Here is a 20,788-nt window from a genome sequence, read left to right on the forward strand (position 1 = left end):
TTAACTGTGTTTTTGCTATCCTAAATCATTGATCGAAAACCTGCCATTCCTGAACAACCATCCTGTGGCTTTGCTTACATGGGTGGTAGGTTGTTGGTTGGCTTAGATCACCCAGAGGGTTTTGGGGGTGGTGTAGCAAAATTTATCGCACAATCTACCCGTCACGCTTTTGGATTTTCTTGCGCAACCACCGTTGCCATTCTTCGTTGCAACGTACATCCGCACTCGAGCAAGCCACGTCGACTATCTTCAATTTCTTCGCTTTGGTCCAACCGTATTTACGAGTGCAGGAATACCCCAGTCGACATGGACACAGCCGTCTCCGAGTCTACTATCCAGCCCACAGGAAAAAGCACCGCCGCGCCAGAGCTGGGCAATACTACAGCAGCAGGAGCAGAAACAGTGGTAAGCACAGAGGTTCCCGACGCCGCCGGTGCGGTGGTGTACGGCCCGGACTGGCCCGCCGGCTACCGGCCCAGCCACTCGCTCAAGGACGAGGTGTCGGAGGACGGCATGCGCCACAACCTGCTCAAGATCTTCTGCGACACGCCCGAGGGCCGCACGTACGAAGGCCTGGCCACGGACGAGGAGCGGCTCGCCTACATGCGCGCGCACCACCAGGACAATACGTGGCACGTGCAGCCGGACGAGCGCATCCTCGAGGACTGGGACGAGGGAAAGTGTTATGTCGTCAAGATCCTGTCGCCCGAGGGCCAGGCATTGGCCAGACTGGACCCGCCAGAAGGAGAGGATTGGGAGGACCCGGAGTGCGAGGGGTACCTTGCCTGGCTCGACTTTTTCAAGAAGAACGCGTCGTACGTCGAGGAGCTGCTGCCGGGAAACAGGCTTCCGGCGTGCTCGATCGAGGAGAGTGGAAGCACATGAAGAAGCTTCATCTCCTCTCTCCCACTCACTACTGATGGCTTGCATCTGTCTTTTTTTTAGAAGGGGATACATTCAGACTAGGCAGCGCGAGGCTGAGAGCACTGTGCAACATGCAGGCAAACGAACGCCGCCCGTCCAAATCCACATACGTGTTCGACGACAATGATATGGATACAGAATCAGTGCTGATTTCATCTCCAGGAGTGAGAAGCCATGTGGGCAACAAAACTTGGCATCATATCTGGAGTTTTCTCGTGCGATGTCCATTCTCGTAATAGCTTGCATATACAAGCTCGAGGAGGGTCTTCGCAAAATAGTGGCTATTAACCTGACTGGGAAGTTTCGCGTGCTTCATCACATCTATAAATCAACTCACCGCACTAAGATGCCACACCATACCAACTGGAATATACGGGATCCCGTCCGCTCTCCCCTAGTCAAGCTAGTGAGGGCCGAACTGGTACTTAAGGAGCCGATGGGATCCCAGAACTTTAGAACCTTGTATCTTCCATGCAGTCACCGCTGTCGCGTAGCCCTTTGCCCTCAATGATCTGGAGCGGAGCGCGCGACAGGCTTCTCACACTAACCCTCTTCTCAAAGCTACTTGGCCCCAGCCGCGAAGAAATCATCAAACACCTTGTCGCCAAGCTCTCAAGCTCGGAGCTCCTACCGGAGGACTGGTCACCAACGGCTACGAGCTATTCTAGAATCAGTAGGGTCGGCCATTACAAGGACTATCAAGTTTTAAGTACTTGGGGCAAGGGATAAAGGCTCCGACGTTGAAAAAGAGGGCAGTTTTTATATTAGCTTCGTGCCATAAGCGTTATAAGCCGTATTCGTCGTCAGGTGGGTGGTTTCCACCGGTCAATACTTCGCCGCAAAACCAGCGGCCTCCCCGTTCTTAACCCGCAGCACCATCTTGACATGCTCGAGCCTCAGAAGCCCGCCAGACCGCGCCGCCAGCAGCCTCGCCGTCTTGACCACGTTCTTGATCTGCCTCCCGTTCAGCTCCTCGCCGGCCAGTTCGGCAAGCTCTTCCTCCTCGAGCCCTTCCATCCCCTTCCCTCCCTCCTTCCTCTTCCCGGCAAAAGTCCGCCAGATCTCCAACCTGCTCACACAATCCAGCCGCGGGTACCTGATGGACAAATGGATGCGCGACTCGAACGCCGGGTCGAGGTTCTCGGCGCGGTTGGTCGTCATGAGCAGCACGCCCCGGTAGTACTCGAGGAGGCGCAGGAAGACGGACACGAGCTGGTTGCGGAGAACGTTTGAGGAGCTGCGGCGCTCCAGGAACACGTCGCACTCGTCGAGCAGGAGCACGGCGCCCCAGCGCGTCGAGAGGTCCAGCACCCGCCTCAGGCTCTCCTCGACCTGGCCCGCGTCGCTGCCGAGCTCGCCGGCCGCGATTGCGTACAGCGGCCGCTTCATCTCCTCGGCCACTGGTGGGGACAAGGGGGTGAGGGTGGCATGTTGTTAGCTCGCGCACAAGTGAGAGGACTGTGTTTGTGGTTGGCCTACCTGACTCCGAGGTCAGCGTTTTCCCGGTGCCTGGCTCCCCACTCAAGAGCATAATGATGCCTTGGCCTGCGATTGTTGTGATTCGGTTAGCCCGGCCACGTACAGACGCAACAAAAAAAACGAACTTGAAGGAGTTAGACTGGGGAGCATCAACCCCAGTGGTTCGAACCTTTGCCCTCGATCACGTCGTCGAAGTTGTCGGCATGGGATAGCTGAGCATGAACAAACGCCAAGACGGTCTCCTTGTAGTCGTGCGGGAGCACGAGCCGCTTAAATGCCAGTTCGTTCCAGGTGATGTCGCGGATTGCATCGACGTTGAAGTAGCCTGCAGAGCTCACGGTCAGCCCCCCTTGCGCTTCTTTGACCCTTGTCATTCAAACAGATCGCTTTCTCTTGCGCGGATTCTGAGCTCTACTGACCCCACTTCTTGCTAGTCAGGCAATATCCTCTAACCAGCGGTGTGCATAGGGCGTAATGCTGTTTACCGAGAGATGTGGCTGTTGATGTTCAGGGGTCAATGTCTCTTTCGTCAGGCTTGATCGGAGAGTGAGTAAGGTTGATATTGTATTGAAAGAGCAAAATCGAACCTTGAGATCTCTTCAAGCCTATAGAATGCATTCGGCTAGCCCTTTGCGCCATCAGTCTCATCGTCCTAGAGGCCAAGTCGTCGTAGTCGTCATGGAGAACATCGAGGCTGGTGGAGGGGTCCAATGGGTCACCTGGACGGCTCGAGCCCACGGTTCCTGGGTCCAACGGAAGCAGGTCAATGGACGATCCGCTGTTGTGTCTCATAAACGAGCCACAGTCGACCATGATCCTGGCATTTTCGCCCTAAGGTGGAATGTCTTGTGAGCTTCTGCATCGGAGCGGGGCGTGTTGTTGGGGTTTCTGAGGAACTCACAAATTGCTTGTTCGAGGCCCCGTTTTGCATTCTGAGCAGGGTGTAAAAGCCAAAATACGACTTATGGTGCACGCCTAGCAGGCTTTCAAACTTCTTGCCCTTCTCCTCCAGCACCGGCCGTATCTCATCGATTCCAGGATGTAAATGGCTCGGGAGTACATTCAGCTCGACCACGGGCATCAACTTGTCGAACTGGCTGATCGACTGAGACGTAGATACGAACCCAAAGTGCGTCCCGTCGGTCCCGACGTACCGACAGGTGAGCTTGAAGCTTACGCTGCCATCGGGTAGCTTCTGGTAGCCGCTACTGTCAAGGAGGGACAGGCGGTCCTGCCCATCGATGCTCGAGTAAACCTCGATGCCCGGTTCGAACAGCGCCCACACGTACTCGAATGAGATGACGCCATTCTTCAGCAGGTCCTTGGTCTGATCGATGCTTGTCGCAATCTCTGGGCTGATGATGTCGAACAGTAGCTTGTAGTGCTGCCTCTCCACCTCGCCCTCCTCCCCCTGGTCCTGGGCAGGCTCGGCTGCGCAAAAGAGGCCCCACCGATAGAAGAACTCGTGGAACGGCGCGCGGAACTCCTGGTTCTTCAGGTTTGTGTTGATGCCCCGGTATCCCGCGAACACCGGCCCGAGAAGCTTCTTGATGATCGGACTCTGCACCGTGATAGAGTGCAGTGCGAGGACCGGCTCGTCTGTCTTGCCGTTCTTCTTCTCGCGCCTCACGATCAGCGCAAACTTGGCAGAGGCTGGCGTGGACTTGGAGGCAATCCCGATGTCGTCTGGGGCCCACTCCTGCCACGGCTCGCGATGGTCGTCCCTGAACAGGTCCTTCGTCTCGACGGTCATGCCGACCTTGATTGGCTCGCTCTCCTGGGCTTCTTTAACCTTTTTCTCGGCGTCGCCGGGAGAGACGTCGTCAAATCCAGCGTGGGGATCCATAATGGAAGGGGGAATAGGGAGGTTTGACTCCGGGGGAGGAACAAAAGAAAATGGTCTTCGACTTCCTCTCTCACTGCACAGGCAAGTCGGGGCTAATGTGGTATATCTCTACTCCCCTCTAGTTCCCGCATCGATGAACTTGTCTCGTTGAACTGTCCTGGCATTTTTTGTGCACACGCACCTTTGGAAGATGCAATAGTATCAATACTCTGAGGAAGGGACGACAAGGCGACTGAGGATCGCCATCGCGGGGCACTGCAGCCTGGAAATTCTTGGCCAGGCTGCGTTCGTAGTACATGCCGCTTATCTCATAGTAGAAATCGAGGCAGTGTCGGCTACGGCACCCGGCTCATGTGAGCTGCATGATCCTAAGCAAAGCGCCCAAGCAATCGGATCTCTCCCAGCAGGTTTATGCAGTCCTGCCTGTAACGAACAGTGGTGGGAGCCTTGCGCCACGGCGCTAATAGCAATCTAAAAACATCATCAACTCATGTTACACTGCCTTGAGGAAGCCGGCATGGACCGGGCTCGACTTGAAGATGTAGAAAAAACAGACGAGGTTTTTTATATTGTCGCACAGACACGGCATGACACCACGAACTGTACGACCTTCGCTTCCCAACATTTAGGCAGCACAATTGATCTCTAGCATACCTATTTTAATAGTGTTGGCTGCCTCAAAAATCCAAGAAGCCGATAGATCGACCTTTGTACACTTCCGCGTTCATTCTTCACAACATTTCGGCGGGGGGCGTGCTGTCACAACCACTATGATTGACGATACGCTTCAAGTTCAGCATGGCGCCCAAGGACCGACAATGCCACAAGCGGCTCTTCGAGTGTCGGATCACATCAACGAAATCCTCAAACACCCGGTTGCGAGAATCGAATCCCAGCGATGGCTTTCCAGCCTTCGCTTCTTGACTTTCGATGATGCAAACGAGGACGAGCCCCACGGCAGCAACACGGAACTGGCCGCTCAAACTGGCAACCAGCACCAGGATACGGCTGAACCCCGTGGGCAGTGTCTGCCGTGCGAGCAGAGACTGCCTCCGCCCCCCGGACACTCCTGTGCTCAACACATGTTCCGATTCGGGCTCAACGATGGTTTGAGGAGGGAGAGAGAGCTCGAGCTGTACAAATTTTCAGACCCGTGCGTGCACGTGCGAGAGAATTGGTGCCAAGCGTGCGCTCGCATCCCGCCGTTCCCAAACCAAGGCACAGTAACAAGGTTCCGGATCCGGCGGGTGCACGCAGCCGGCTCCGTCGACCACCACTGGTGCACCCATTTCGTCGCCGTCTCGTACTGCTGGTCCAGTGAAAGCGGCGACAACGGCTCGGGGCCGTACAAGGTCGTCGAGGAGGATGGCAGCGTACGCGACATCCGGGCGCAGAACAGCACCATCGACCGCGTCGTGGCGTTCGCTCGCGAAAATGGGTTTCGGATGATCTGGATCGACCAGGTGCGATAATGACCCCCTGCGTAATACAAATAATAGCCGGTCTATTGACTAGTGGGTGCTGATAATAAATGCCTGCTGCGATTTATTCAGGAGTGTATCAACCAAACCGACGCGAAGGAGAAGGAGCTCGCCATCCACTCTATGGATCTCGTCTACCTAAAGGCTGAGCAGTCGATTGGGCTGTTCCAGACCCGTTTGGAACAGAGACACCTCGAATGTCTTTCGATGCTTTGCGCTCACCTGATGCCCAGCAAGCTCCGTAATACGCGCCGCGGACCGCTGCCGGCGATTGAGGACAGGCGCCGTGGTGCGAGACCCCCGAAGTTCGATCTCATCCGCGAGACCGTGTCCATGATCGTCAACGACAAATGGAATACACGGGCATGGGTTCTTCAAGAGGCCTTCTCCTCGAGCGGCAACATGGTCCTCCTCTTGCCCAGGGCGGAGGGGATTGATGTTAGGGGCTTGTCATTGGTGTGTCACGAGGCATCGCAATCGGAACTTGCAGTACTGCTCGGCCTTATGCAGGGGTGTATAGCCCGGTTCGCGCAATCGCTGCCTCTGGCAATTTCAGGCCAGCTCATGCTGGCGAAGAAGCGCCAACCGACACGAGCGCGAACAAGCACTTCCGAACGGATACAATACTTTCACCCCGAGACGTCCTCGTCCGGCGGTTCCGCTTATATCAACAAGCGGAGGGAACCGGATCAATGCAGCGCTTCGGTTGCTGTGGCATACCTTCGGCTGCGAGACCTGGAGAGGGTGGCGGACAAACTGGCAATCGTGGCAAACATGTGCGGCTACAGGTTACGTTTGAACACAACACATCTCGGCAAAACGCAGCCCAGCTTAGCAATATGCTGCTTTGTTCTCGCAATTATAAATGGCGACTTTTCCCTAATGGTTCCGCAATTGTATCGGGGGCCGGAATGTTCGTCGATCGGTAAGTGGCCGGCTTGTCCTCGCCGTTCCTATCACTTTTTACGCCGACATTTATACATGTCTCGACTAACGCAAGGCCCGTAGAGTTCCCTGGCATTCCCGCGGATTTCTCCTGGGCGCATTCCCTTACCAAGCGGATACAGGATGTGCAGGCTGGAAGTTATAATCCTTCGGGGAACTTGGCCGGTTCCACCGTTGCGCAGTGGGTCTCGCTATCTGCGGACGGGCTCAGCGCAATCGGAAACCTCTGGAGGGTCGACAGGTTTGTCGAGCTGAGACGGCTCCAAACCAAGCACGCCGAATCGTGGCTACGGCTGCGCCGTGCCAACGGAAGATCCCAGCCTCCCACACACACCGCCAAGCTCGCCACGACGCATCTACTCTTTGAGATTCTCGACACCCTGGTCTCCAAAGGCGAAAAACAACTGGCCAATGCGGTCTTGAACTCGACTTCGAGCCCGTATTGGCAAAGAGAAAAAGACCCCAGTAGCGTTGCATGGGGATCGGGCATCATCGAATCGGTTGACGAGTTCCCGCCGGGCCTATCAGTCGAAAACCGCAGAGGCATGTTCTCTCTGGAACCGAGCCGGGATGGCTGGTTCCACCAGTGCTGGATTGTCGACAGGGCAATGGAGAAAGGGGGCTTCTGGACCGGAACGCTCGAGGCGACAGGTCCTTCCCTCGAGGCCGACAATGCAAGCCGAGGAGCCGACGGCGTCGTCGAGATCGACGACACAAGCGGCGGCTCAGAGATGGCCACCGAGACCACCGCGAACGTGAATGAAGATCCTTTCTCGCATAGCCACCAGGAAACTGGACCAGGAACCCTGCCCGACTCGCATTCTCAACGCATGTTTATGCTGAATTTGATGGCAAAACAGATGGCTCACTTTTACGAGATCCAGGAACCTGAGGAGACGACACGGTCCGTAGACTCTTATGTCGCGGCCGACCCACTTAACATAGCGATTTATGCCCAAAGCGTGATCGATATAGCAGAGAACAAGACAAAGGAAAGAAAGCAGCGGGCCGTCTTTGACTTGGACGGGAGCCCTGACGGGAGCGTGCGGGTGCTGGTGCCCTTCCAGCCGGTCTTGGAGTCGATCCCGAGGCCGGAGATGCGGAGCATGGCCGTGTCGTGGGTCGTGGAGGAGGTGGTAGCAGCAGTGGCTACCGCCGGAACGGGACAGCCTCAGCGGAAGTTCAGGGTTACGGGCATGGTGCAGGGCATGTGGCAGTTTACATTGTCTTGTGGAGGCCGGTATACACTGGTATAAGACTGTCACAGCGCGCGCGAGGGGTCCAGGGCGCATGGGCTGGCAGGTCCTCCAGGCAGCCTCCGCTAGATGAGCGCACCCGCACAGCACTGCCTCCGGCTTAGATCTGTGCAGGCCCCGATGGACAGAACGTCAGGGTTCAGTGTAACTCCAAGTAGCTACTACCCACCGCGTGACCTTTTGTCCCAAACAATCTCGAGCAATATGCGCCATAGGCTTCCCATACGAATCCTCTTCTCAAAGCTACTCGGCCCCAGCCGCGAAGAAATCATCAAACACATTGTCGAGGCCGGCTTGGACATCGGCCTGGCGGTTCTGCAGCAGCTCGTCGAACTGCTCGAAACCCAGAACCTCACCATCCCCAGAAGCCAGGAGCTCCCGCACGAGGGCGCCATGTGAGCTGCTGTCGTCTGCCGAGGGCGGCGCGGTCGGTGGGCAATGTTCTTGAGGAGAAATAAAAGCTCCGATCAATTAGGCAGATATATAGCGAGGAAATACTGCCTTCAATCAGCCGTAGCCAATAAGAAGCACCGATATCAGGAACAGATCGCCAAGGACTCGGGAACGTAGGGCTGGGGGGCGGCGAACTCCACCTCCCGCGCCACCACACTTGCGCGCATCTCGTATCGGGAGAGCCACGCATGTTGGGGCTAGCTAACGACAATATCCCCCAAACGGATATCGCAGCCGTCGTCTGGCCGGTCAATCCCGCCCCCGATACCGACTAAAAGCCCGAATTTGATAACTGCGACGGCTAGGGGTTAAAAAAGAGATTGGAAGGGGGAAATGAAAGCAAAAAAAGGAAAGAAACCAGAAGGGAGGAAAACAAACTGTAAGGAATCTGGGGAATCCTCGGTGTTGTACGTTTTTTTTTTTGTTTGGTTGTATGTAGTACTGGATAGGACTGCATTTCCAGACCGACTAGGAGGCCGCCCGGAAGAAAGCTGTATATCCTTTACACACACCGCTAGGCGGAAGTGGCACAGAAAAGGGCAGAGAGGCAGATCGAGAATAAATCGCACACGTGTCGGGCAGCCACGCCTTCTAAAACGTCGGCGCAGGCACCCATGTGCCTCAGGTATAGATAGGTGCCTAGATGCGCCGCAACGCAATGTGACTCGCATATCTACCGCTTATACGAGCGGCGGTAGGATAAGTTGTGTCACCTGAGGCGAGGAACGTGAACTTGTGCAATAAGTGTATGGAACCATCACCGTACCCAGAGTCCAAGCTCGGAGGTTGCTTTGTGCGAGGCCGTTGCGCACGACAGGCGTTCAGCGCCATCCCGTGTCCCGGCCGAGGGAGGACGGAAGGCAGGGGGGCGGTCAGGATCCCCACATGGCAGCGGCGGACAGAATGTACGGTGAGCCCTGACCAAGATGGTTACGCGAGGTTAATATCGGGAATGGGCAGCCTTTGTTTTCTGCGCGTGTCAGAATGAAACAAGACGGTTCTAGATGACGAGAGTTACAGGGACACGGGTGTTCGGGCATGGGTTGGGCAGCCAGGAAATCTGGTCCTGCTCGTGTCCTTGAACTACTAACACGCTGCCTTGTTCCTGGTCTCGGGCGCACACACGCCGTGCCATGCTGCTACAGACTCAGATCTGACCGCACAGTTCATCGGCTTTCAATCTGACACCGCTAGATCTCCCCGTGATAGACAAAAGGGCATCACAAAGCCAGGAACGTTCTGCAAATCTGGGGGTCGAGTGGCCATGGATCGGTGGGCGATATACACCGCTCCGGACGTGCTGTCACACTGCGGGTGCTTCTGTCGGGGCGGGACAGCCCGAGAGGCTGGAGCCCCTGGAACACCAAGGCACCGGGAATCTGGGGGTCGGCACCGGCCGGGTCGAACAAGGCCTGGGGATCGAGCGAACGACACGGGCGGGATGGTCGTGGGGGAAGAACTGAAGGAGGGTGAATCGGAGGAAGCCCATTGGTGCTTTGCCGATGTGTGCTGGAATGTATGAGCAGCGGGATAGATAACCACATGTCATCAAGGATGAGCGGCTCTCGAGAACATCCTATTGGAGCCGCCTTGCATGTAATCTCGAGCTAAGGATGTGAGGGCTGTCGCGCGTCGAGGACGTCAATACAGAGCTGAGCGCGGGTCGGGCATTTAGCGCAAGCCATAGCTTCGGTGGCGTCGGTTTTCTTATCTTGACGCGTGGTCGAAGATGGGGATGGGGCCCACAATGTGATTTCTTTTCTTTGTATTTTTTTTTTCTCATTGTCGCGGGGCGGGGAGGAGGGGCAAGGCCTGGGCATGGGTCTCCATGTTTTTGTAATGCGCCCAAGACCAGTACCCACGGTAACGCACCTCGAGACGAACCCACGGAAATACCAGGTAGGTACCACCTGTCCCTAGGGTTTGTGGTTGATGGTGTGGCTGTTCGCTCCGACTATGGCTGCGCAAACTCGAGGCGCACCGCTCGCACCCCAAAGCAACACACGCCTTTTGCATCCAGACAAGTTCTTGAGCATGAGCGCAGCGCGCAGCCCCTTGTGTCTGCACGAATGAACACCCCACCCGCACCAGGGATCAGGTCTCCAGAGGCGGGATAGCGTTATCAGTGACAGCGCCATTCCCCTGCGACAGTGGTAGGCCGTCCTGATTGGGCCGTCTGAGCTTGCGCGATGTCACCGGCGTCGAGGGCGCGTCCAGCCGTCCCAGCCAGACAACTCTTCTCCCCGGACAACACTGATGGGGGTTCCTAAGGCTACTGGTACTGAGTACAGCCCATGCCGCTGCCCGCTGGCCTATCCCCATCGTCCATCAGGGGCCAAGATCCCTTGGCAGCAGTCCCCGCGTGGGAGGGCGAGAGGTTGCCGTGCTGCTGCCGTGACTCGGTCTCTGATGCGACCAGCTCGGTATACAGATTTTTTCTGGGGTCCCAGCCAGCCCAGCCCAGCCCCATCTTTTGACATGGGACCGCACAGCTGCAGTCAGATCTCTCATACTGGACTGTGCAGCCAATGCAACCTTCGCATGGGCCGTGGCTCCCCATCTCCGACTGTATCTCGTGCGATCCAGGGCCGTGTAGATCAGCGTAAAAAAAGTACTACTGCCGGATTCGGAATCCCCGAGGGCACTTATCTTGGTATCCTCCCTCTCCACAGAATCTTTTTGATCATTACCATGCCAAATCGGTCCAGATAGCCGGCCGGTTCCTCTCCAGGTTGTCACTGGGATTTCTTTTTGTTGGTAGCTACAAAAAGGGTTTGCCCACCCGTTTCCACATGGGTTTGAGCAAGCCACAACCCCCTTCCCCCAACTCTCGGGGCGACGTTGAGTGAGCTTCGATGCTCCTTGCAGACTAGATTGTTGCCGCTTGTAGTGCCTCTCTGGCCTGGCAAACTTTGTCTTGCTGATTGCTCCGGGTTTGCTCCGGCAATCTTTCTTTGCGCCCGCCCGGATCCGCTCCACGATCTAGTCGCGTGCTCCCTTCTCCGGCAAACGGCAAACAGCAAACGACCGAAAACCGCGCCGTCTGTCACCATGGGGTGGACTCACAAGGCAAACCAGGCCGTCGCCAAATCGGCGGTGGGCCGCTGGTTCAAGCTCGATGGCTCCGGTCACCCAAAAGAGCGCAAGGGCTCATACTTCTTCACCGAGATGCGCGCCGGCCTTGCTACCTTCTTCGCCATGTCGTAGTAAGTGATTGGTCTGTGCCAGTGACTTGGGGAGAGCGGTAGCAAACAGTCAAGGGGTCAAACTTTCTGACAGCAACCGCCCGTCGTCTTATAGCATCATTGCTGTCAATGCCTCAATCGTGAGCGATTCCGGCGGCACCTGCGTCTGCAATAGCACTCCGTCGGACCCTATATGTTTAAACAACCAGGAATATGCTATCTGCAAGGTACGCTTCCTCCAGCACTCTCGCGGGCGGCTCGGGGGCGGTTGTTATATCCGCCTTGGGCCTCGTCGCTCTTCCCCCCGTTTAAACCGAAATCCCGAGCTGATCTATATCACCAACCCCAACAGAACGAGATCAAGCGTGACCTGATCACGGCCACGGCCGCCATCTCGGCTCTGGGGACCTTCTTCATGGGCCTGCTCGCGAACCTCCCCGTCGGCATCGCGCCCGGTATGGGGCTCAACGCCTACTTCGCCTTTACCGTCGTCGGCTTCCACGGCACCGGCACCGTGCCCTACAGCGTGGCCGTGACCGCCATCTTTGTCGAGGGCTTCATATTCTTCGCCCTGGCCCTGCTCGGCATGCGCCAGTGGCTGGCCCGCGCGATCCCTCGCTCCATCAAGCTCGCCACCAGCGTTGGCATCGGGCTCTTCCTGACCCTGATCGGCCTGACCTACGGGCAGGGCATCGGCCTCATCGTCGGCGGCGTCTCCACGCCCCTCGAGCTCGCGGGCTGCAAGGCGAGCGACCGCAAGGTTGCCGCCAACGGCGACCTGCTCGGCTGCCCGGACTACGCCAAGATGCGCAATCCGACCATGTGGATCGGCATCTTCTGCGGCGGAATCTTCACCGTCTTCCTGATGATGTACCGCGTTAAAGGCGCCATCATCGCAGGCATCATCCTCGTGTCCGTCATCTCGTGGCCCCGCGGCACCGAGGTTACCTACTTCCCCTACACGCCCGTGGGCGACAACAACTTTGAGTTCTTCCGCAAAGTTGTCGACTTCCACCCCATCTCGCGCGTCCTCAACGTCCAGGAATGGAGCATTTCCCAGTACAGTGGACAGTTCGGGGTAAGCAGCTCTCCCCCAGCTTTGGCGGATGGGGTCATGTTACTTTTGGGAACACTCTACTGACCTCTTGTAGCTGGCCTTGATCACGTTTCTCTACGTAGATATCCTGGACTGCACCGGCACGCTCTACGCCATGGCCAAACACGCCGACCTTATGGACCCCGTGACCCAGGACTTTGAAGGCTCCACGGCCGCCTACATGGTCGACTCGATCTCCATCTCCATCGGCGCCCTGTTGGGAACCCCACCCGTCACGGCCTTCATCGAGTCCGGTGCCGGCATCTCTGAGGGCGGTAAGACCGGCCTCACTGCCATGTTCACCGGCCTGTGCTTCTTCATCTCCATCTTCTTTGCGCCCATCTTCGCCTCGATCCCGCCCTGGGCCACAGGCTGCGTCCTGATCCTGGTAGGCTCCATGATGATCCGTCAAGTCAAGGATATCAACTGGGAGTACATTCCCGATGCGGTTTGCAGCTTTGTGACCTTGGCTCTGAGTAAGTTTCCCCAGCATCTGGGACAAAACCCTATTGCCATCCCCGCTGACCTTGTCCCCCTCCACCGCAGTGCCTTTCACCTACTCCATCGCCGACGGCCTCATCGCCGGCGTCTGCCTGTACATCGTCATCAACACGTTGGTCTGGGTGGTCGAGAAGGCCTCGGGCGGCCGCATCGTGCCGCCCAACAAGGACAAGAAGGACCCCTGGACCTGGAGGATCCCCGGCGGCGTGCTGCCGCCCTGGCTCGTCCGCATCACCAAGGGCAAGCGCGACTTTTGGCGCTCCGACGACCGCTCCGTCTCCGAGGCGCAGGCCGTCGGCGGCCCTGCTGCTACCACCCAGGGCGGCGGCGTCCCGCTCCAGGAGGAGCACCACTTCGACACCAAGGGATCCGCCGACTCGCCCGAGCGGAGGGGCTCGCCGGACAATGGGGCTCGGACCGAGCAGGGCGCCGGTGGTGTTGTGGCACCCGAGGCGCAGAAGGAGAAGTGATCTCTTTGTTCTCGCGAGCATTCTGCCGATGAGCGCATACCAACATATTATAGCCTGCTTTTGAGAGAGGATTTGACTCCATGACATGCGACATGGAAATAGAGTCTTTCGTATCCTGGTCGGGCTGCTTTGCGCCAGTAACGGCACGATATTTTTTTTGTATAGATCAAGTTGAAGAGCTCAATGGGAAGTCTCCCTATTTTCCGTCCTTGGTCCCTCCCAGATTCGGAACCAACCCGCTGCATCAGTCACTTATCCATCACCTGCAGCGCCCCAAAAGTCCGGGGAAGGCCCCACAAATCAGGACAGAGCCTCCTCTCTTGCTTATCTCCCTTAGTTCCTAGTCCGTGCCTCTGCTTGTGCACCTCTGTCACAAAGGAGGCTATCACCAAGGGCCGGCACACTGTTCCAGGTCTTGGCACGGAAGATCTGCACGGGTAGCGGGCAGATGCTTACCCAGCACTCGTCGGCAATGACAGGGGTGCGGTAGTGGGTACCGCACCTGCAAGAGAGGAGATCACTGTATAAGGAGGGCACAAGGCCCTCGGCCTTGTACCCGTCTTCCCTTCCCTTCAGAGATCTAGATAAGCACACAATAGACCATATCTTGCACCCTTTGTCCGTCATAACCTCCAGATAAAGTTTGTTCACAGCCTCGCCACATCTTTTTCCTCAGCATCGGAGAAAAGCAGGATCTACACGAAAATGCCGCGCCATATATAGCTTTGTATGTAGCCATGCCTGCCATGATCATTCCACCGGACCTAGAGCAGGGAATTTCATTTAACACAGATAACCAACAACTACGGCTCGTCCAGATGACCAACACTTGAAGCATCGAGTTATGCCATCCGCCGCGCTGGGAGGTTGGGCACCTCCCAGCCTGGGCTGCTCGACCACAGCTCCGCCGGCTTTCGGCGGGCGGAAGCCTGCTTCCGCTGCCATTCGCAAGAAAAGCCTTGCTATAGCCAAGGACAGCGGGGCCGCACCGCTTGATTCGGTTGTCACAAAGCCAACCGCAAATGCACGCGCGTTTCGGGCGTGGTCCTTTGGACTCTATCTACCAGCCAGCATTGTATGAGGTGTGCCCTAGGCCCCACCTCATACACTGACCATCACGCCCGAGCTTGAGAAGTTGGGTTTCACCCCGCTGCATCAAGACGTCTGCCTTTACACGAGAAAGGGTACCGGGGCGATGCTTCTGCTGTACGTTGACGACATGCAGATCGCCGCTGAGATGGCGGGAGAGATTGAGGCTATCGCCACCTCATACAAGCATCGACATTTCCACCTTCCTAGCCGCGTGGATCGAAATTCTGAGCCTTGGCACAAGCATTATCAACACCCCTGACGGGGACTTCGCCTCGCGACCGGGCAATTATCAACACGCCTGTCAGCCCGCTGCCTTTTCCCAGTCCGTCACTGGGTGCTGTCTCTCTCGCGCCATCAAGAGGGCTGGACGGAACGCAGAGTGCGTCGGTCAAGGCTTGTCAGTAGGCCTATCCAGCGGCGTAAGTATCCTCACTCGAGTTTCCTTCCTTGCCTGATATCCTGCCCGTTTCTTCCTTTACGTTCTACTTGGGTGGGCTGGCCGCTAATGCCGTTTTGGATGCAGAAACTGGTCGGCCGGAATTGGAAGCGGCACGCGACTCGCCTCATCACCACCGCCAACCGAGATACCCCCGCCGTCGCCAGCCCTAGCTAGCCGTGTCTCAGGGCCTCCGAAAACGATTGGCAAACCGATCTGGTCCCAACTCCAGATGGACAGCGTGATGAGGCCTCCGACCAAGACGGCCGAGTCTCCCGTGTCGACATGTCGGCCGATAGCGACGAGAGCTCTGACCAAGAGTTCCCTGAAGTATCGCAGAAGGTCCTCCAGCGCCTCATGGAGGAGGGCATGGAGACGTTGAGCCACAAGTCGGGCAGCCTCGCGAGTTCGGAAGTGGAGGCAGTGTCGCAGCCAGACGACTACTTCGCGGAGCGGAACCTAACCGATCTCACGCCATGCTATACCCAGGGGCTGCGGCGCAAGAACTGGGCTCGGTTCCCGGCCAAGGTGGCAAGAACCCCGTTCGCGCCGAAACCCCCTTGGATGATAGGAATGAGGAAATATACCACGAGAGACTAGGCGGGCGTCGAGACCTCTAGCCAAGTAGCAACAAAACGAAACGAACCAAGTGAAAAAAAAAGAAGCAAAAAGAACAAAGAGAGCGGCGGGACGGGACTCACGAAGCAAAAGTAACAAAAAGAAATCGGTAATCGAAAGAAACAAACCAAAAAAGCAAACCTTGAGCCCGCTGCTCTCAGCAACGCCCGATGATGGATGGAAGGATTCCCGGGTATGTGTTATTCAATAGAGACGGGTCTAGGGGGTATGATGAGACGGTACGAGATGCAGGACACCGCTTAGAGTGGTGCTTGCTCATCCTAGCTTATCCCCCAACGATGGAACGGTCGTCGATGATTTTATGAGATGTTTCGCTTGCGGCTTTGATCAGAAAAGTGGAAACACCAGAGGCTTTAGAGGTTTCTCGTCGTGCAAATGATAGCTGCTGGGCTACTAGTCATAGCTTTCTCGGCCTCCCTCTCGCTCTCACGGCCTTGACGAAAGTACAGGCCTCAAAATGTGCTTCGAACTCCTCTCGAGAGACATCTCTTGCCCCGACAAGGTCAGAACCCACAGAGCCTGACGCGGCAAATACGGAGTGCCCGCAAGGGCAGACATACGGAAAGTCCATGACCTCTGCGCGAGCAGAGCTATCCGTGGCCGCGCCACATGGACCGCGCGTGACGTCAATGTCTCTGGCGCGGCACTTTCTGAGGTGCTGCCTGAAGCTGTCCTTGCGCCCCAGCTGCTTGCCGCAGCGGCACTGGAACTGGCGGCTGAGGTGCTTGGTGGAGGTGTTGAGATGGCGCAGGACGGACCGGCGATCCTTGAAGTCGGGGCACTTGGCGAGTCCACACCAGTGCCGCCGCGGCTCGTGGGCAGCCTCGAGATGGTCTCTGTGATTGTTGCAAACAGTCAGAGTTGGACTGGTGATATGGCGCCCCAGACGCACGCAGGAGGACTCACATGAGGTCGCTGGAGTTCCCCAGGACCTGGCGACAGATCCCGCACTCCTTGGAGATTGCAGATGGGTGGTTTAGGCTTGAGGACGGCACCTCATCCGCAGTTGGCAGTGGCTGAGCCGGCGGATGAGCCAAGGGAGCACCGACGACGGGCGACGACTCCAAGAGTGGGAGGATATATGGCGTTGGGGCCTCGGAGATGGATGGCGTGGCCTGCTGCTGGCCCGACAGCACGTCGAGCAGCAGAGACCCCAGGTTAGGCCCGGGTGCTTCGAAGAAGGGTGTGCCCGCCTGCGACTGGGGCGCATAGTATCCATGTCCATCAAGCCATTGGAACTCTGCGTGGAAGCTGCCGCCGGTGAGCTGCTGTATAAACTGTTGCTGGCCCATAACCATGGAGGACAAAAAATCCTCCTGGGGAAGCATGATGAAGGAAGGAGGCGGCATGGATAATGGTTGGTCGCCCCGAGGACAATGATGGAATAGATGGAGCTTCGGGCGTCGGTTTCTGGATGTGACATACAACCTTGATGGTTAGGGAATCGCAAGGTGGGCTTCCTGCACGGGAGACAGAGGCATAGCGCAGACTGCCATTGCGAGGCAACAACGCAGATCTTAAGCACCATGTCAAGGCACTTGGCAAATGGGAGTAGCATGGGACAGGAATGCCTTCACTGTGAGAAAAACAGCCTCGTGTCAGCCAATGTCGTCATACCCGGAGCCCGGCCGATGGCACAAATCGGCGAATGCCATGCTGGACCCAAGGCCATTTTTTTCACTCCCCGATTCTGCAAGTGCTGTTCCGACCGCGGCACTTTGTCGTTTTGCCAGGAACAACACAGTGTTCGTCGGCGGCACTCAAATGGTCGAGCCAGGCCCATTGGGGGTCTAGACCGCGCCGCAGCTTTGTGTGGCTTACAGGGGCGTAGGGAGGCCACCGACTTTCTCAGCGGTCTGATTGGCGCAGAAGGTCCAGCCTCGCGCACGCTGGGCCCCCTTCGACGCCCTTCGACGTCACCGTGCAGAGAATCAGGGTCCTTTCCCGCGCAAGGGTCCAGGCCAGCAACGCTAGCTCGCCCTCGTGCGGGACTGCCAGATGCACGCGATCGGGCGACACCTCAAGGAGCTGCCTTGGGCGGCTCTGCGAGCAGGCTGACAGTCAGCGATGACGCGAAAGTCGTACGCTTTTGCAAACTGGAGACTGCATAATTAGGTAGACGGCTCATTTCTGTCCGCCTGAGCTTTTCCGGGGTGATGATTCTTGATTTCAGGGGTGGATAATGGGCACGAGATAGGAAGGACGTGTTGGCATCCGTTGCCCTGCCTGGGTGACTGAAAATGGCCCAACGCAAATTGAAAGTGAGAGTTAAGAGTGATTGGGGCGCATCTTGCAGAACCCGTCGATCATCATAGTCCTCGTGGCAGTCCTCGTGACAGCGGGACGGCAAGGCTCCATTTCGGCAAGCGAAGCTGCGTGTAGGAAACTTGGTTGCTGAGAATTGATGCATGCCTGCGAAAGGAGAAGGAAAGAAAGGACATTGATGGACAGACCAACATGAAGCCCTGTGATGGATGGGGATTGCAGTGTCAATGTCTGGTACCTGAATGCCCATATCGAACCAATCTCACATAGCTTGGGGCGGTTACGGGGGGTCTTATCGGTTGCTCCACATACCCAGCCCGAGTCTGGTGATTCGAATCGCTCAATCGAAGGTCGAAATAAAGCTAGGTTCATACGACATTTGATCTCGACAGAGCCTAAGCTGGGCATGATGGTGTCACGCCTGCGAACTGGACATGAACCGTTTCCCGTTGGTCCGAACGCCGGCCCAGCGAGTGGGGTCAGCAGGGCGAGGAACCAACCGCGCCATGGCCCAACAGTCGGTTAGCGTCTACAGCTGCCCACACGCTGACGCTGCCGCCTGATCCGCCGACTCAGCGCCTATCCGACTACGGAGAAACGTGAACCCTGGCCCAGCCTGCGCCCTTTCTCGGATTGAAAGCATTTATTGAGCCCAGCAAGTCTGGCCCCCCCCAAAGCCTGGTGTTAATCGGGCGGACTCGGTAGACTCGGCACCGACCCAAGTAGGTATTGGGCACACAGCAAACTTTATCAGATCGATCTGATAAAGAGCTTGCCTCCCTCACTGCCATCGAAACCACCCAGGCCTGTCCAACTCGGTTGTCGTCCCGGCCCTTCGCGTATTTCCTAGGTCCTATCGCGATCCCGAGCCTCCATTATTCATGGCCATCAGCCCCAGCTCAAGACCCCGATTTTCGAGTTTCCGCAAGCCGGGCCATGGAAAGCGAACAGCCCGCAGGACGGCTGCCGTGGTCGCTGCGAGGCTCGATCCACGCAGTCGTCGCCGCCACCACCCATAACCAAACGAGTCCCATCCAGGACCCTCACAAACGCGCATACGTCGCCGACCTGATCCGCACTCTGCTCGAGGGACGAGTCATCGTCGCGTCGTACAACATCGCCATGGTGCTACTACTCCTCGCCTTTGCCGCTGCCCACTGGCGTCGAAGCTGCCGCGACAGGAGGATGTGGAGGGAGCGTATCGCCCGGCTCCGCGCCACTGGCGGGGGTTCTGGGAGCTCGACGCTGCCGGCTACCGACAGCGACGCGTTTTCGTCGTCCAGCAGCACCGTTAGCGGGACGGCCAGCCCTATGGTCCCGTATAAAGATGACGACCAAGAGAGCGCCGATATCGAGCGGCTCCCGCTGCTGCGATCGCCCATACGCCGCCCATCCCGGGGCATCTTGGGGGGTCCCACGAACCGCAGGATCGCCTTGAGTCGGCTCCGTGGCTGGCTGGCATACCAGCCACGACCCATCCCCGTTATCAACCGCTCCCTGCCGTCCAACGCCGTGTCCATATTCGTCCTGGCCTGGGTTGCCGTGAACGCGGCCTTCCTTCTCTTCCGCTGTCCGCTGGGTGGGGCCTACCTGTTCGTGCCCGCCGACCGGGCCGGCCTCGTCTTCGTCGTCAACCTGCCCCTGTTGTACCTCCTGGCCGCCAAGAACCAGCCCGTCAGGCTTCTGACCGGACGCTCGTACGAGGCCCTGAACATCTTCCACAGGCGGGTCGGGGAGCTGATGTGCCTTGCGGCGGCCTTGCACATGGGCGGGATGCTGCTCTTCCAGTTCGTGCTGGCGCCCCCGTGGCTGAACCCGGTGACTCCGTGGCAGTACTTTACGCACCCGTTGATCCTGCTCGGCCTCGGCACCTTTGTTCCGTACGAGCTCCTCTACCTGACGTCTCTGGCGTCGATTCGACAGCGGTGCTACGAGCTGTTCCTAGCGGCTCACGTCGTGCTCCAGCTAGTCGCGCTCGTGTTTCTCTTCTTCCACTTCCCTACCTCGCGCCCTTATGTTATTCTCTCCCTCGTTATTTTTGTGCTTGATCGAGCTGTTTGGCGCCTGACACTCGGGTCTGTCAGCCTGGATGCCGATATTTGCATTCTCCAGGACGGCGAGACACTTATGCTGTCCGCCGACTGGGACATTCCTTCATCTTCTTCTTCGTCCAATTGTTCAAGCCTTCGCTCTAAATTCCTGCGACTCTTTCGCCCCAAAAACATCACTGCTGGCTGGCGGCCGACAGACCATGTCTTTCTTACCGTCCCGGCCCTGGGTAGGACACATGCACTCCAGGCACATCCCTTCACGATTGCATCTGGGGCCTCCTTCAGTCTTCCTAGTCCCGAGGATAATGAAGTAGCCGAGAGGAGAAATGTCGCTGTTCCAGTCAGCAAACCTACCCATGCGTGGTTTAATCTTCTCATCCGAACGCACTCTGGCTTCACCAGGGATCTACTCGAGCACTCCCGCAGGCTTGGGGCGTCGACACAGTCGCCATTACTCCCTTCTAACCCCGTCCGTCTCCGCGTTCGACTAGACGGGCCGTACGGGTCCTGCGAAGCCCTAGACATGCTTCGAGCCAGCGACACCGCAGTCCTCGTAGCCGGCGGGAGCGGAATCGCCGTCGTCTACAGCCTCGCCTCAGCCCTGCTGCTCGACGACCAGCGGCTGCACGGTGCCGGCAGGACCGACCTCATAGACCCGGAGGACGGGCC

General features: G+C 57.5%; 8 protein-coding genes and 1 non-coding gene across 9 annotated transcripts in view; 6 read left to right on the forward strand and 3 right to left on the reverse strand.

Annotated features, from left to right (window-relative positions):
• Nucleotides 1-135: 135 nt before the first annotated feature.
• On the forward strand, nucleotides 136-1,134 carry GGTG_09787 (hypothetical protein). Its single transcript, XM_009227646.1, has one exon. The coding sequence runs from the start codon at nucleotides 307-309 to the stop codon at nucleotides 883-885; it is 579 nt and encodes a 192-aa protein (XP_009225910.1). The 5' UTR covers nucleotides 136-306; the 3' UTR covers nucleotides 886-1,134.
• Nucleotides 1,135-1,275: 141 nt separating this feature from the next.
• On the forward strand, nucleotides 1,276-1,386 carry GGTG_20282. The gene has a single exon (XR_653014.1). It is a non-coding gene; the product is annotated as a 5S ribosomal RNA (ribosomal RNA).
• Nucleotides 1,387-1,588: 202 nt separating this feature from the next.
• On the reverse strand, nucleotides 1,589-4,519 carry GGTG_09788 (hypothetical protein). The gene is made up of 6 exons (XM_009227647.1): nucleotides 3,305-4,519; nucleotides 2,991-3,234; nucleotides 2,823-2,900; nucleotides 2,573-2,728; nucleotides 2,404-2,469; nucleotides 1,589-2,324 (listed from the first exon to the last, which is right to left on the reverse strand). The coding sequence occupies exons 1-6, from the start codon at nucleotides 4,247-4,249 to the stop codon at nucleotides 1,750-1,752; spliced, it is 2,064 nt and encodes a 687-aa protein (XP_009225911.1). The 5' UTR covers nucleotides 4,250-4,519; the 3' UTR covers nucleotides 1,589-1,749.
• Nucleotides 4,520-5,067: 548 nt separating this feature from the next.
• GGTG_09789 (hypothetical protein) lies at nucleotides 5,068-8,600 on the forward strand (the record flags this gene model as incomplete). Its single annotated transcript, XM_009227648.1, has 4 exons — nucleotides 5,068-5,712; nucleotides 5,803-6,655; nucleotides 6,739-7,925; nucleotides 8,175-8,600. The coding sequence occupies 4 exons, from the start codon at nucleotides 5,068-5,070 to the stop codon at nucleotides 8,328-8,330; spliced, it is 2,841 nt and encodes a 946-aa protein (XP_009225912.1). The 3' UTR covers nucleotides 8,331-8,600.
• Nucleotides 8,601-11,057: 2,457 nt separating this feature from the next.
• On the forward strand, nucleotides 11,058-14,080 carry GGTG_09790 (inner membrane protein yicO). The gene is made up of 5 exons (XM_009227649.1): nucleotides 11,058-11,590; nucleotides 11,685-11,796; nucleotides 11,922-12,647; nucleotides 12,721-13,141; nucleotides 13,212-14,080. Exons 1-5 carry the CDS (start codon nucleotides 11,436-11,438, stop codon nucleotides 13,634-13,636), a joined length of 1,839 nt encoding a protein of 612 aa, XP_009225913.1. The 5' UTR covers nucleotides 11,058-11,435; the 3' UTR covers nucleotides 13,637-14,080.
• Nucleotides 14,081-15,449: 1,369 nt separating this feature from the next.
• On the forward strand, nucleotides 15,450-15,875 carry GGTG_09791 (hypothetical protein; the record flags this gene model as incomplete). Its single annotated transcript, XM_009227650.1, has 1 exon — nucleotides 15,450-15,875. One exon carries the CDS (start codon nucleotides 15,450-15,452, stop codon nucleotides 15,762-15,764), a length of 315 nt encoding a protein of 104 aa, XP_009225914.1. The 3' UTR covers nucleotides 15,765-15,875.
• A 325-nt stretch (nucleotides 15,876-16,200) lies between these two features.
• GGTG_09792 (hypothetical protein) lies at nucleotides 16,201-17,131 on the reverse strand (the record flags this gene model as incomplete). Its single annotated transcript, XM_009227651.1, has 2 exons — nucleotides 16,201-16,639; nucleotides 16,710-17,131. 2 exons carry the CDS (start codon nucleotides 17,129-17,131, stop codon nucleotides 16,201-16,203), a joined length of 861 nt encoding a protein of 286 aa, XP_009225915.1.
• Nucleotides 17,132-17,651: 520 nt separating this feature from the next.
• GGTG_09793 (hypothetical protein) lies at nucleotides 17,652-18,476 on the reverse strand (the record flags this gene model as incomplete). The annotated part of the gene is made up of 2 exons (XM_009227652.1): nucleotides 17,652-17,846; nucleotides 18,381-18,476. The coding sequence occupies 2 exons, from the start codon at nucleotides 18,474-18,476 to the stop codon at nucleotides 17,652-17,654; spliced, it is 291 nt and encodes a 96-aa protein (XP_009225916.1).
• Nucleotides 18,477-19,004: 528 nt separating this feature from the next.
• The window catches only part of GGTG_09794 (hypothetical protein), a gene marked incomplete at its 5' end in the record, with an annotated part of 2,234 nt that continues 450 nt past the window's right edge, over nucleotides 19,005-20,788 (forward strand). Inside the window, one exon of the mRNA XM_009227653.1 lies at nucleotides 19,005-20,748. Within this exon, the coding sequence (XP_009225917.1) occupies nucleotides 19,005-20,748 (1,744 nt within the window). The remainder of the gene's footprint in view (nucleotides 20,749-20,788) is intronic.

This window comes from Gaeumannomyces tritici (assembly GCF_000145635.1).
Source record: "Gaeumannomyces tritici R3-111a-1 unplaced genomic scaffold supercont2.5, whole genome shotgun sequence".
Classification (NCBI taxonomy): Eukaryota; Fungi; Ascomycota; class Sordariomycetes; order Magnaporthales; family Magnaporthaceae; genus Gaeumannomyces; species Gaeumannomyces tritici.

Coding starts and splice junctions, on each gene's coding strand:
- GGTG_09787 (XM_009227646.1), top strand. CDS start 307: ATGGACACAGCCGTCTCCGAGTCTACTATCCAGCCCACAGGAAAAAGC.
- GGTG_09788 (XM_009227647.1), bottom strand. CDS start 4,249: ATGGATCCCCACGCTGGATTTGACGACGTCTCTCCCGGCGACGCCGAG. Junction 3,235..3,304: donor GGGCCTCGAACAAGCAATTT/GTGAGTTCCTCA, acceptor ATTCCACCTTAG/GGCGAAAATGCCAGGATCAT. Junction 2,901..2,990: donor AGGCTTGAAGAGATCTCAAG/GTTCGATTTTGC, acceptor GAACATCAACAG/CCACATCTCTCGGTAAACAG.
- GGTG_09790 (XM_009227649.1), top strand. CDS start 11,436: ATGGGGTGGACTCACAAGGCAAACCAGGCCGTCGCCAAATCGGCGGTG. Junction 12,648..12,720: donor AGTACAGTGGACAGTTCGGG/GTAAGCAGCTCT, acceptor GACCTCTTGTAG/CTGGCCTTGATCACGTTTCT. Junction 13,142..13,211: donor CTTTGTGACCTTGGCTCTGA/GTAAGTTTCCCC, acceptor CCTCCACCGCAG/TGCCTTTCACCTACTCCATC.